Source organism: Eptesicus fuscus, chromosome 1 (genome assembly GCF_027574615.1).
Source record: "Eptesicus fuscus isolate TK198812 chromosome 1, DD_ASM_mEF_20220401, whole genome shotgun sequence".
Classification (NCBI taxonomy): domain Eukaryota; kingdom Metazoa; phylum Chordata; class Mammalia; order Chiroptera; family Vespertilionidae; genus Eptesicus; species Eptesicus fuscus.
This window is the reverse complement of record NC_072473.1, coordinates 59,893,018-59,905,214: the sequence shown is the minus strand read 5'-3', so window position 1 is coordinate 59,905,214 and position 12,197 is coordinate 59,893,018. Positions and strand designations below refer to the sequence as shown.

The window sequence follows — 12,197 nt, the reverse complement described above, 5'->3', positions numbered from 1 at the left end:
TGTCCCTGGATCCGGGTGAGGCCTCGTGCACCTAGGCCCGGGTGAGCCCAAGTGGCCCTGGGTCTGGGAGAGGCCAAGCGTCCCTGGGTCCGGGTGAGACCATGTGTCCCAGGATCCGGATGAGGCCTCGTGCACCTAGGCCCGGGTGAGCCCAAGTGGCCCTGGGTCTGGGAGAGGCCAAGCGTCCCTGGGTCCGGGTGAGACCATGTGTCCCTGGATCCGGGTGAGGCCTCGTGCACCTAGGCCCGGGTGAGCCCAAGTGGCCCTGGGTCTGGGAGAGGCCAAGCGTCCCTGGGTCCGGGTGAGACCATGTGTCCCTGGATCCGGGTGAGGCCTCGTGCACCTAGGCCCGGGTGAGCCCAAGTGGCCCTGGGTCTGGGAGAGGCCAAGCGTCCCTGGGTCCGGGTGAGACCATGTGTCCCTGGATCCGGGTGAGGCCTCGTGCACCTAGGCCCGGGTGAGCCCAAGTGGCCCTGGGTCTGGGAGAGGCCAAGCGTCCCTGGGTCCGGGTGAGACCATGTGTCCCTGGATCCGGGTGAGGCCTCGTGCACCTAGGCCCGGGTGAGCCCAAGTGGCCCTGGGTCTGGGAGAGGCCAAGCGTCCCTGGGTCCGGGTGAGACCATGTGTCCCAGGATCCGGGTGAGGCCTCGTGCACCTAGGCCCGGGTGAGCCCAAGTGGCCCTGGGTCTGGGAGAGACCAAGCGTCCCTGGGTCCGGGTGAGACCATGTGTCCCTGGATCCGGGTGAGGCCTCGTGCACCTAGGCCCGGGTGAGCCCAAGTGGCCCTGGGTCTGGGAGAGGCCAAGCGTCCCTGGGTCCGGGTGAGACCATGTGTCCCTGGATCCGGGTGAGGCCTCGTGCACCTAGGCCCGGGTGAGCCCAAGTGGCCCTGGGTCTGGGAGAGGCCAAGCGTCCCTGGGTCCGGGTGAGACCATGTGTCCCTGGATCCGGGTGAGGCCTCGTGCACCTAGGCCCGGGTGAGCCCAAGAGGCCCTGGGTCTGGGAGAGGCCAAGCGTCCCTGGGTCCGGGTGAGACCATGTGTCCCTGGATCCGGATGTGGCCTTGTGCACCTAGGCCCGGGTGAGCCCAAGTGGCCCTGGGTCTGGGAGTGGCCAAACGTTCCTGGCTCTGGGTGTGACCATGTGTCCCTGGATCCGAGTGAGGCCTCGTGAACCTAGGCCCGGGTGAGGCCACGTGCCCCTGGGTCTGGGAGAGGCCAAGCGTCCCTGGGTCCGGGTGAGACCATGCGTCCCTGGATCCGGATGAGGCCTCGTGCACCTAGGCCCGGGTGAGCCCAAGTGGCCCTGGGTCTGGGAGAGGCCAAGCGTCCCTGGGTCCGGGAGAGACCATGTGTCCCTGGATCCAGGTGAGGCCTTGTGCAACTAAGCCCGGGTGAGGCCACGTGCCCCTGGGTCTGGGAGAGGCCAAGTGTCCTTGGGTACGGGTGAAGCCAGATCCTGGGTCCGGGTGAGGCCGTGCGCCCCTGGATCCATCCGGGTGAGGCTGGGTCCCAAGCCCGGGTGAGACCACGCGCCCCTTGGGTATGGGTGAGGCCACGTGCCCCTTAGTCCAGGTGACGCCGAGTCCCTGGGATCGGCCGAGACCAAACCAGAGGGAGTCAGACCTCCATTACCACCATTTGTCCACCATCCAGAGCTGAGGGGTCAGTGCTGACATGTACACATAAGGAACTACTGGACATCGAAATTGGGTCTCAAAAGAACTGTTGGTCCAGGGAGAAGCTCGCTACAGATTGATTCATTTGCCTGTCAGCATAAATATTATTGCTCGTCTCACATTCAGTTCTTATTAGTATATATCTAGTGACATTTGATCTCGTTCATCTAGAGGAAATGATGAACAACATAGACTGAGGAACAAGAACAGAACCAGAAGCAAGGAGGCATCGATCGGACTATCGGGCCTCAGAGGGAGGATACGGGAGGGTAGGGGGAGGGTGGGGGGAGGGGGAGAGTCCAACCAAAGGACCTGTATGCATGCATATAAGCCTATCCAACGGTTAAGTTCAACAGGGGATTGGGGCATGCGTGGGGAGAGGGGTGGGATGGGAATGGGGGGATGAGGACAAATATGTGACACCTTAATCAATAAAGAAATTAAAAAAAAAATGACGATATGCAAACGTAATGCACAAACATTACTTTTCTTATACATTTTCGAGTAAGTTACAAATTTAGTCCAAGGAAAAGTGCTATTAGGATACAAAATGCATATAAAGTATTATTCATAAAGGATGTTTTCCTGTTGAGAAGTGCTTCCAATAAACAGAATCATAGCCAAAAAAATCAGAAAATAAGAGGGTCATTTTCAATTGTTAAGTATTAACAAAAACACATCCTGAGATGTTAGGCATTTATTATGTTTGTCACCCATCTAAGATCCACTGAAATAGAAAAAAATGGGGCCCATTCATATCAGAGAAATAACTACTGCCCTGTAAACTTATTTAAGGCATAACAGAAACTTTCCACAAAGTGACCAAGGGTTCTATTTTATCATTTGCAATAGTATAACTATGGATTTATAGTAACAACATACACATCTTAATTAGTAGTAGTATCTTACCTTTACTATGTGCTTAAGAGAGAAAAATCATGTTATGCTATAATTAAACCATGCCTATACTTGAATGGCCATGATTCTTAACATAATTTCTTAAAATATGGTAGATTCATTGTTATTTTGAATCCTGATAGACTTCTTTTTTATTTCTAACCTTGTTGAGAAGACCCCTATATTCACTTTCACATCACTATCATTTTATTAACCCTGAATAGGTTTCAAAAACTTTCTTTCACTGAAACTGAGATGATGACTTTTTTAAGAGTAACAAAGACAAAATAATGAAGTCAACATGTAGCATGACTTTGAGAAAAATAAAAATAGATAAAGTACATCACTTTATTAAGGAAATAACCACATTTAAATCATTTAAGTTACTTATGAATTTCTGGATACATTTTTATTCATTTTTCTTCTCCATGGAATACAGATAAAAAAACTTGGTATAAATTATTTTCATAAATTTCTTTTGGGTTTTAAATTATTGTTTAAAGATTTCTTGGGTCTTACTAGACCTTTATTTACCTTCTTGTCCATTACAGGAAGGAAACATATTTCATTTTCCAAAAGAGATCTTATGTATATTTCATTCTCTGGCTTGAAGATGAGAGTGAGTAACAAGATTTCATTTTTCTAATCCCATTCTTGTTACATTGTTTGAATATAGACTTATGAACCAGAATAATGGTAAATACTTAATGAGAAAATAATATTCTGTTTTCATTGTGTGGGCTTGGGGGCAGGGTGAGTAGGGAAGAGGTCTTGATGTTATTTCAATGTTTTGAGCAGACACAGTGAAGCTGGGATTCTCAACACCATTAACACCTACTTATCAGATTCTAAACAGCTTTACTGTGATAGGTCTGGCCTCAACTGTTCTGATGCTCATGCACACAATGGTACTGAGGACAGTGCCAGGATCCCTTTATTTTAGTTTTTTTCCAGTATATTCTATAGGAATATGTGCTATACTGTCATCGACAGACAACCTTGGCCCTATAATAATCATGGTTCTGACAAAGTTTTCCTACAATCAAGAGTTATTGGGCCCTGGCCTATTTTTCTCAATGGTTAGAGTGTCAGCCCATGGACCAAAGGGTCACGAGTTCATTTCCTGGTGAAGGGCATGTACCTTGGTTGCAGGCTGGATCCCTGGCTCCCGGTTGGGGAGCATGCAGGAAACATTCAGATGATGTGTTTTTTTTGACATTGATGTTCCTCTTTCTCTCTCCCCGCTCCCTCCTCCTTTCTCTTCACTCTCTCTTTAAAAACCAATGGAAAATTACCCTGGGGTGAAGATTTTTTTAAAAACAGTTATCTGTTCTCATTTCCTACCAAACTTAAAATTAATCCATGTATCTATTTAGATACTTCTGCAGAGTATGATTGTTTTGATCCTTTGAGTTAATAGATATTGTAAAGTTCTACTTCAACTTAAAATAATTAAAACAAAACAAAACAAAATAAAGTTAGAAACTGTGAATACCTACCGGTCTGGTGTGTACAGACACAGGGGTCTTGAAAGTTGTCACCGGATAGCTGTACTCAGAAACGCTGTAGGGATCAGAACTGCTGGAGGAACACTTGGAGATGGAATCACAGGCCACAAAGGTGTTATCAAGAGGCAGTTCCTGGATGATGTGGTGCTTTGAATTCAGGGGAGTTTCTGGTTGGATCTGGAAAGCAGGCTGTGGAGATGCAGATTTGTAGTGCTGGGCCAAATCAGGGCTGTCAGGCTTGAAAGTAGTAGGTGTAGTACCCCAGTTGTACTTGCTCATGGTTTGCTCTTCCAGCTCAATGGGAAGGTCTAGTGTGATGCTGTTTCCATCATTGTCAGCATCATCTGCCTTAGTTTCCTCAATAGTGACAAAGTTAAGCAGCAAGTTCTTAGGGGCATGCTTCTTCTTCTTCTTTTTCTTCATCATTATCATCTGCCAGTTTTCTGGGTTTGGAGTAACCCATTCAGAATTCTGCTTATTTTTCTGAGCAGCCTTAAGGTGTGGTGACTGGCAGCATCTTATGATGGCAGTGATGAAAATAACAAGGATGACAGTTATGATGCCAGCAACAATGGCAACCATGATCTTGACATAGTCGGTGGTTGGGGAAGATGCATCAATTGTCTCAATATTTTGGGTTACTGATGTTTCAGTGTTCCTGCGCACCAGTTCATAAATCAGTGTAGCATTAGTTACTGACTCATTCACAAATAGATTAACTCTTACAACACTGAAGAGAGAATCAGGTTGCCCTAAGTCATTAGCTTTGACTACCAGTCTGTGTAAACCAAGGTCTGCTAAAACACATTTCTCCTTCATTGTAATGTTGCCTGTTGTTTGGTTGATTATAAACAGACCTCTTGTGTTTCCTCCTACAATGTTGTAGTGAAGCTCTGCATTCATGCCAGTGTCATTGTCAATAGCAACTACTGTGAAGACCACTGTGCCCGGATCAGTGGATGGCAGAACCAATTCATAGGAGTAGTTGGAAGAAGGGACAAGAAAAACTGGTTTGTTGTCATTGACATCAACCACATTTATGGTCACTTTGGCAGTTGAAGAACGTGATAACCTACCACCATCCTCAGCCTTTACATAGAAAGTATAAGACTCTTGTTTTTCTCTATCAAATGAAATATTCGGTCTAATGACACCAGTCTGTGAATCAATGGTGAAGTCATCATTCACATCTAAAATGGAGAGAGTAACTGCAGAATTTTCTCCATAATCAGGATCAGTTACAGTGATTAGTCCTACTGTGCCATGTCTAGAAAGGTTTTCTGGGACATAGAAATTATATTCATTGTGTGTGAAAATTGGACTGTTGTCATTTTGATCAAGAACTGTCACTAAGACTGTGACATTGGTTATTAAGGGTGGAATCCCATTATCTTTTGCCAGAACTGTGAAGTAATATTTTTCATGTTTTTCTCTATCCAGTTTCTTCATTGCAGTCAAAATGCCTGTACGCTGATCCAGGTTGAATTCAGATGGAGCATCATTGCCTAACAGGTAACTGATTTCAGCATTACGTCCAGTGTCTGCATCTGTTGCACTTATTTTTGTCAACTGAGAGCCAGGAGAGTTATTCTCAGGAACAGAAGTACTTATGAAAGGCTGGTTAAAAACGGGAGCATTGTCATTTTCATCTTTTATTTTGATAAGGAGCATGGATGACTGATTCAATGGAGGTTTGCCAGCATCTGCGGCCAGTAATTTAATGGCATATTCTTTGGTGGACTCATAGTCAAGAAATGCAGCTGTCTCCAGGAGGAACTGATTACTAAATACTGGCCTTAACCGGAAAGGGACATCATGATCTGTGAAGCATGTCACCCTACCGTTATGGTCAGCATCTTTATCTGTCACAGTTATGAGAGCAATTTTGGTGTTGAGTGAAGCATTTTCTGAAAGAACCACAGTGCCATTGATTGGATTGATGATGTATCTTATATCAATTGATGGGATATTATCATTGATATCTGTAACATTTACTAGCACCATTGCTCTTGCTGGCATCAACCCACCATCACTTGCCAAAACCAGTAACTTGTGGTTTGGTGATTCTTCCCTATCCAATGGTTCTTTGATTGTGATAAGTCCTGTGGAGGAGTTGAGGTGAAATAGCCTCTTGGCTATGTTGGACACTAGATTGCTGAAATAGAAGTGAATTTTGGCATTTTCACCTATGTCGGCATCTGTGGCATGGAGCTGTGTCACTGAAGTGCCAACAGGAGCATTTTCTGGTATATTGACTTCAATTTCACTCTCCATGAAAACTGGGTGGTTATCATTTATATCAGCAATACTTACTTGCAAAATGGCAGTACTGGATTTTTGAGGAAATCCACCATCTTCAACCTTTACTTTCATTACATATGTATCCTTCTCTTCCCTATCTAACTCCTTTTGAACAATCAGTTGTGGCATCTTGTCTCCTTCTGGCGTTTCAATGACATCAAGCCCAAAAACATTTTGACCCTGGAAAATATAGAATGAAACATTTAACTTACGTTATTATGCAATGAGACCAATTTTCAATTTCACAAAGCCACATGATATAGTATTCGCTCAGAAATAGATGCCATAAAACTTGAATTCTAAGTCCCAATTTTGCCTATAACTAATATTATGACCATAGGCAAGTCGCTTAACATCTCTAGGCATTTTTAAAATTAAAGAGTTCTGCTAGAAAATGTCCTGAGTGTTTTTAAGGTTGTAGCATTTTATAATTATGAATGTAACTCATGTGAACTATTAAAGTTTCAAAAGGAAGAAGTATGTAGAATATTTAAAAAGAATTGTCACTATGTTTCACATGGTGAATGAAGTTATAAATTAATTAAACTCAGTTACTCCATATAAATAAAATATTTTATTGTAGATTTCATTTGTATAGATGGCTTTTCACCACAATGAGTTACAATAGAATATGAAATATTCGTCCAAGGCAGTAGCACATGTATTACATCTGAAAAATATAGCAAAAACCTTTGCTGAAGTGAGAAAAGGAAACTCTGATAAGAATATAACCTTGTGTAAAATACACAGAATTTCATCTTTTTTCTATAAGAACAATTCTTAAAAGTAAAATTCATTTCAAGATTAAAAACACATTTTTTTAATGAGTAAGCACAGTGGAATGAAGTTACATGACAAAATGTCAAATTAGAAATAGCACCTATATTGCTTCAACACCAGGGTCCAGACAGTTTGTAGGCCCTCTGAAAATACCTGAAATTCGGTCCCCACCCCCCACTGGACTACACAGAGTTATTTGATTTCTGCCCAATCAAAACCAAAGTCTGGGCGGCTGCTGCAAACACTCCAGGGAGGACACCAGTGGCACAGAGACCCCGCCATCTTTAAGAACAGAACTGCTAGAGACTAGAATCCTAGCCTCGCCACCACCCAGTTTGGTCTTGGAAGCAAACCTGGACACTACAGCCACTCTGGTAGAACACCTGCCACCCCAGCTGCAGACACGCGAACCCTGAGACCTTCACCTCCAAAAGTGCGCCGCTGAAAGCAGTAAGTACAACCTCTCCCTCCCCAGCGCCAGAACTCAGGATCCTCCGCGTCCACAGCCCGTAGGCACCCAGGCACTCCACTACCCAGGCAGTGCTTGGGAACCATTGAGAGCCCCCGAGGGTGTGATTCTGCACAGTCAAGGGTGCGCGGCCCTGCAGTAGAATTTCTGAACTGCCTCTTCCTAAATAATTTCCCACGGAAACCCCCGCTGTGCAACTTCAGTGCCAGGGCCCCTCAGAGTGCGTCAGAGCTCTGCGCTGGCAGGTGCGCCACCAGTTTCTGCACACTTCCAGAGCCGGCAAACTCAAGGCCACAGACAAGGGAAGGCAGCCTGAGCCAATATATCCAAGGTGTCCTCTGGGGAGCTGCTTTGAGCCCCTACTGGGTGTGATTCTGTACAGCCAAGGATGCGCTGCCGCACAGCAGAAACTCTGAACTCCTTTCTCCTGAATAACTTCCCACATACACCCTAGCTGTTTAACTTCAGTGCCTGGGCCCCTCAGAGTGTGTCAGAGCTCTGCACAGGCAGGCGCGCCACCAGTTCACACACACTTCCAGAGCCAGCAAACTCAAGGCCACAGACAAGGGAAGGCACCCTGAGCCCACATATACACAGGGACATCTGGGGAGCTGCTTCGAGCCCCTACTGGGTGGGATTCTGTACAGACAAGGTCGCGCTGCCCCTCAGCAGAAATTCTGAAACCCCTTTTCCTGAATAACGGCCCACATCCACCCTAGATGCTCAACCTCAGTGCCAGGACGCCTCAGAGTGCATCAGAGCTTTGCACGTGCAAACACACTTCCACAGAAGTGAATTTACAACAGGCAGGCACCCTGAGCCCATCTACACACAGGGTGCTAGTGAGAGACACTGTGAGCACTCCCAACAGACGGTTCCTGGGTGCCACTGTGAGTCTCCTCTGGACACGTGTGATTTCAACTAAGGGTGCAAGACAGCAAAAACTGGGACACTCCCCTCCATAGCTGCTGACTTCTAGACACCACAGTTGTGCCTCTCAAGCTTGCAGGCCTACATCAAGAGAACCCAAGTAGCTAAAGTAGGGAGCTACACTAGATTACCAAGCCCAGGAGAACTGAGAGCTTACACCAGTAGTACCATCACTAAACGAACCTGGGTAGCAAAGCAAGTGCATCTACAACTAAAACATTACAGAAAAACATGGGAAGACAAAAAGGCAATCCCCAAAGGAAAGAAAAAGAGGAATCACCAGAAAGGGAGTTAAATGAACTTGAGGCTAGCAGCTTAACAGAGAAAAAATTCAGAGTATTCATTATAAGGATGTTTAAACGGATGGATGACAAACACATACAACTCAATGAGAACTATAAGGAGCTGAATGAAAATGTCACCAACATGAAAAGAAACCCAGAGGAGATGAAGAATGACATAGCTGCAATAAAGAACACAATGGAAGGCTTAAAGAGTGGAGTAGAAGAAGCTGAGGACCGCATCAGCGAATGAGAAGACAAGGTAGGAAAAAACAAGAAAACACAGCAGCAACTGGAAAGAAAACTTAAAAACTAAGAGGAGAGCCTAAGGGAGATTTGGGACAACACAAAACGAAACAACCTTAGAATAATAGGGATAAAAGGAGAGGAAGAGAAGCAAGGAATAGAAAACTTGTTAGAAGAAATAATTACAGAAAACTTCCCTGATATTGGCAAGAAAAAAACTATCCAAGTCCAAGAAGTATACAGAGTCCCAAACAAGTTGAACCCCAAAAGACCAACACTGAGACACATCATAATTAAATTGACGAACACCAACAACAAAGCAAGAATCTTAAAGGCTGCCAGAGAGAGACAGAAAGTTACCTACAAGGGATCTCCTATCAAAATAACAACTGATTTCTCAACAGAAACACACCAGGCCAGAAGGGAATGGAATGAAATATACAAAGTGATGCAAAACAAGGGACTGAATCCAAGAATACTATACCCAGCAAGGCTATCATTCAAAATTGAAGGTGAAATCAGAAGCTTCACAGACAAAAAAAGTCTAAGAGAGTTTATCACTACCAAGCCAGCAATGCAAGAAATGCTAAAGGGGCTGCTGTAAAAAGAAGAAAGAGAAAAGCAAGAAGAAACACAAATACTAAGAAAAAATATGACAACAAAAAGGAACTTACCAATAACAACATTAAATGTAAATGGATTAAATGCACCAATCAAAAGACATAGAGTAGATGAATGAATAAGAAAACATGACCCATATATTTGCTGGCCATAATAAGAGATAAGGAAGGCCACTACATAATACTAAAGGGAGCAATCCAGCAAGAAGATATAACTCTGGTAAATGTATATGCACCCAATGCAGGAGCGCCGAAATACATAAAAAAACAATCCTGGAAGATATCAAGGGAGAGATCAACATCAATACAATCATAGTAGGGTACTTTAATACAAAACTGACATCAATGGATAAATCCTCTGGACAAAAAATCAGCAAAGAAACAGCAATTCTAAATGACAAACTAGATCAGATGGACCTAATTGACACCTTCAGAGTATTTCACCCCAAAGCCATGGAATATACATACTTCTCAAGTGCACATGGGACATTCTCAAAAATAGACCACATATTGGGTAACAAGCAAAGTCTCCCCAAATTCAAAAAGATTGAAATCATATCAACCATGTTCTCAGACCAAAATGGCATAATATTAGAAATAAACTACAATAAAAACATTCCAAAAAATTCAAACACTTGGAAACTGAATAGCATGATAATAAACAATGATTGGGTTATCACTGAGATTAAAGAAGAAATTAAAAACATCATGGAGACTAATTACAATAAAAACACAACATTGCAAACCCTATGGGACACAATGAAAGCAGTCCTGAAAGGGAACTGTATACCTCTACAGGCCAACCTCAAAGAACTAGAAAAAATGGTAATAGATCATCTAACTCAACAACTCAAATAATTAGAAACGGAGCAACAAGAAAAGCCCACAGTGAGCAGAAGAAAGGAAATAATAAAGATCAGAGAAGAAATGAATGACATAGAGACCAAAAAAACAATACACAAGATCAACAAAACCAAGAGCTGTTTTTTGAAAGGATAAACAAGATTGATGAACCTCTAACCAGGCTCACCAAGAAGCAAAGAGAGAGAACCCAAATAAACAAAACCAGAAATGAAAGAGGTGAAATAACAACAGACCCGACAGAAATACAAAGGATTGTCAAAAAATACTATGAACAACTCTATTCCAACAAACTAGACAATCTGGAGGAAATGGACACATTCCTAGAAAAACACAACCTTCCAAAACTTATTCAGGAAGAGACTAAAAATCTCAATAGGTTGATAACTATGGAGGAAGTTGAAGCAGTCATCAAAAAGCTTCCAGCAAACAAAAGCCCAGGGCCAGACAGCTTCACAGGGGCGTTTTACAAAACATTCAAGGAAGAGCTAAAACCTATCCTCCTCAGACTATTCCAGAAATTCAAGAAGAAGGAACACTTCCAAGCTCCATCTATGAAGCCAGCATCACCCTAATACCAAAACCAGATAAAGATAACACAATGAAAGAGAATTACAGGCCAATATCCCTCATGAATATAGATGCCAAAATCCTCAACAAAATTCTAACAAATCCAATCCAGCAGTACATCAGAAAGACCATACACCATGACCAAGTAGGATTTATCTCTGGGATGCAAGGATGGTACAATATTCGCAAATCAATAAACGTGACACATCACATAAACAAATTGAGAGATAAAAACCATATAGTCATAGCAATTGATGCAGAAAAAGCATTTGACAAAATCCAACACCCTTTCTTGATAAAAACTCTAAGCAAGCTGGGAATAGAAGGTTCATACCTCAACATAATAAAAGCCATATATGACAAACCCACAGCCAGCATCATACTCAATGCGCAAAAACTAAAATCATTTCCCCTAAGAACAGGAACAAGACAGGGATGCCCACTCTCACCAATTCTGTTCAAAATAGTGTTGGAAATACTAGCCATTGCAATCAGACAAGAAGAAGAAATAAAAGGCATCCAAATTGGAAAAGAAGTAAAACTGTCCTTATTTGCAGATGACATTATACTGTACATAGAAAACCCTAAAGACTCCATCAAAAAATTATTAGCCTTAATAAATGAATTCGGCAGAGTGGCAGGATACAAAATAAATGCTAAGAAATCTATGGCATTTCTATACACCAATAATGAACTTACAGAAAGGGAGACTAAAAAAGCAATTCCATTTACCATCACACCAAAAAAATTAAGATACCTAGGAATAAACTTAACTAAGGAGGTAAAAGACCTATAAGTGGAAAACTACAGGACACTGAAAAAAGAGATAGAGGAAGACATAAACAGATGGAAGAACATACCATGTTCATGGATTGGTAGAATCAACATCATTAAAATGTCCATACTACCCAATGCAATCTATAATTTCAATGAACTTCTCATTAAAATACCAATGGCATACTTCACAGACCTAGAATGAACTTTCCAAAAATTCATCTGGAATAAAAAAAAAAGACCCCAAATAGCTAAAGCAATCCTGAGAAAGAAGAACAAAGT

The 12,197-nt window shown here is 43.1% G+C and overlaps 1 protein-coding gene across 6 annotated transcripts in view; it reads right to left on the bottom strand.

The window, feature by feature from the left end:
- Positions 1–12,197, bottom strand: part of PCDH11X (protocadherin 11 X-linked) — a 1,077,187-nt gene that overhangs the window by 964,421 nt on the left and 100,569 nt on the right. For all 6 annotated transcript variants that reach the window (XM_054719537.1, XM_054719583.1, XM_054719637.1 and 3 more), the window contains exon 2: positions 4,075–6,564. In XM_054719537.1, the coding sequence (XP_054575512.1) occupies positions 4,075–6,564 (2,490 nt within the window). The remainder of the gene's footprint in view (positions 1–4,074; positions 6,565–12,197) is intronic.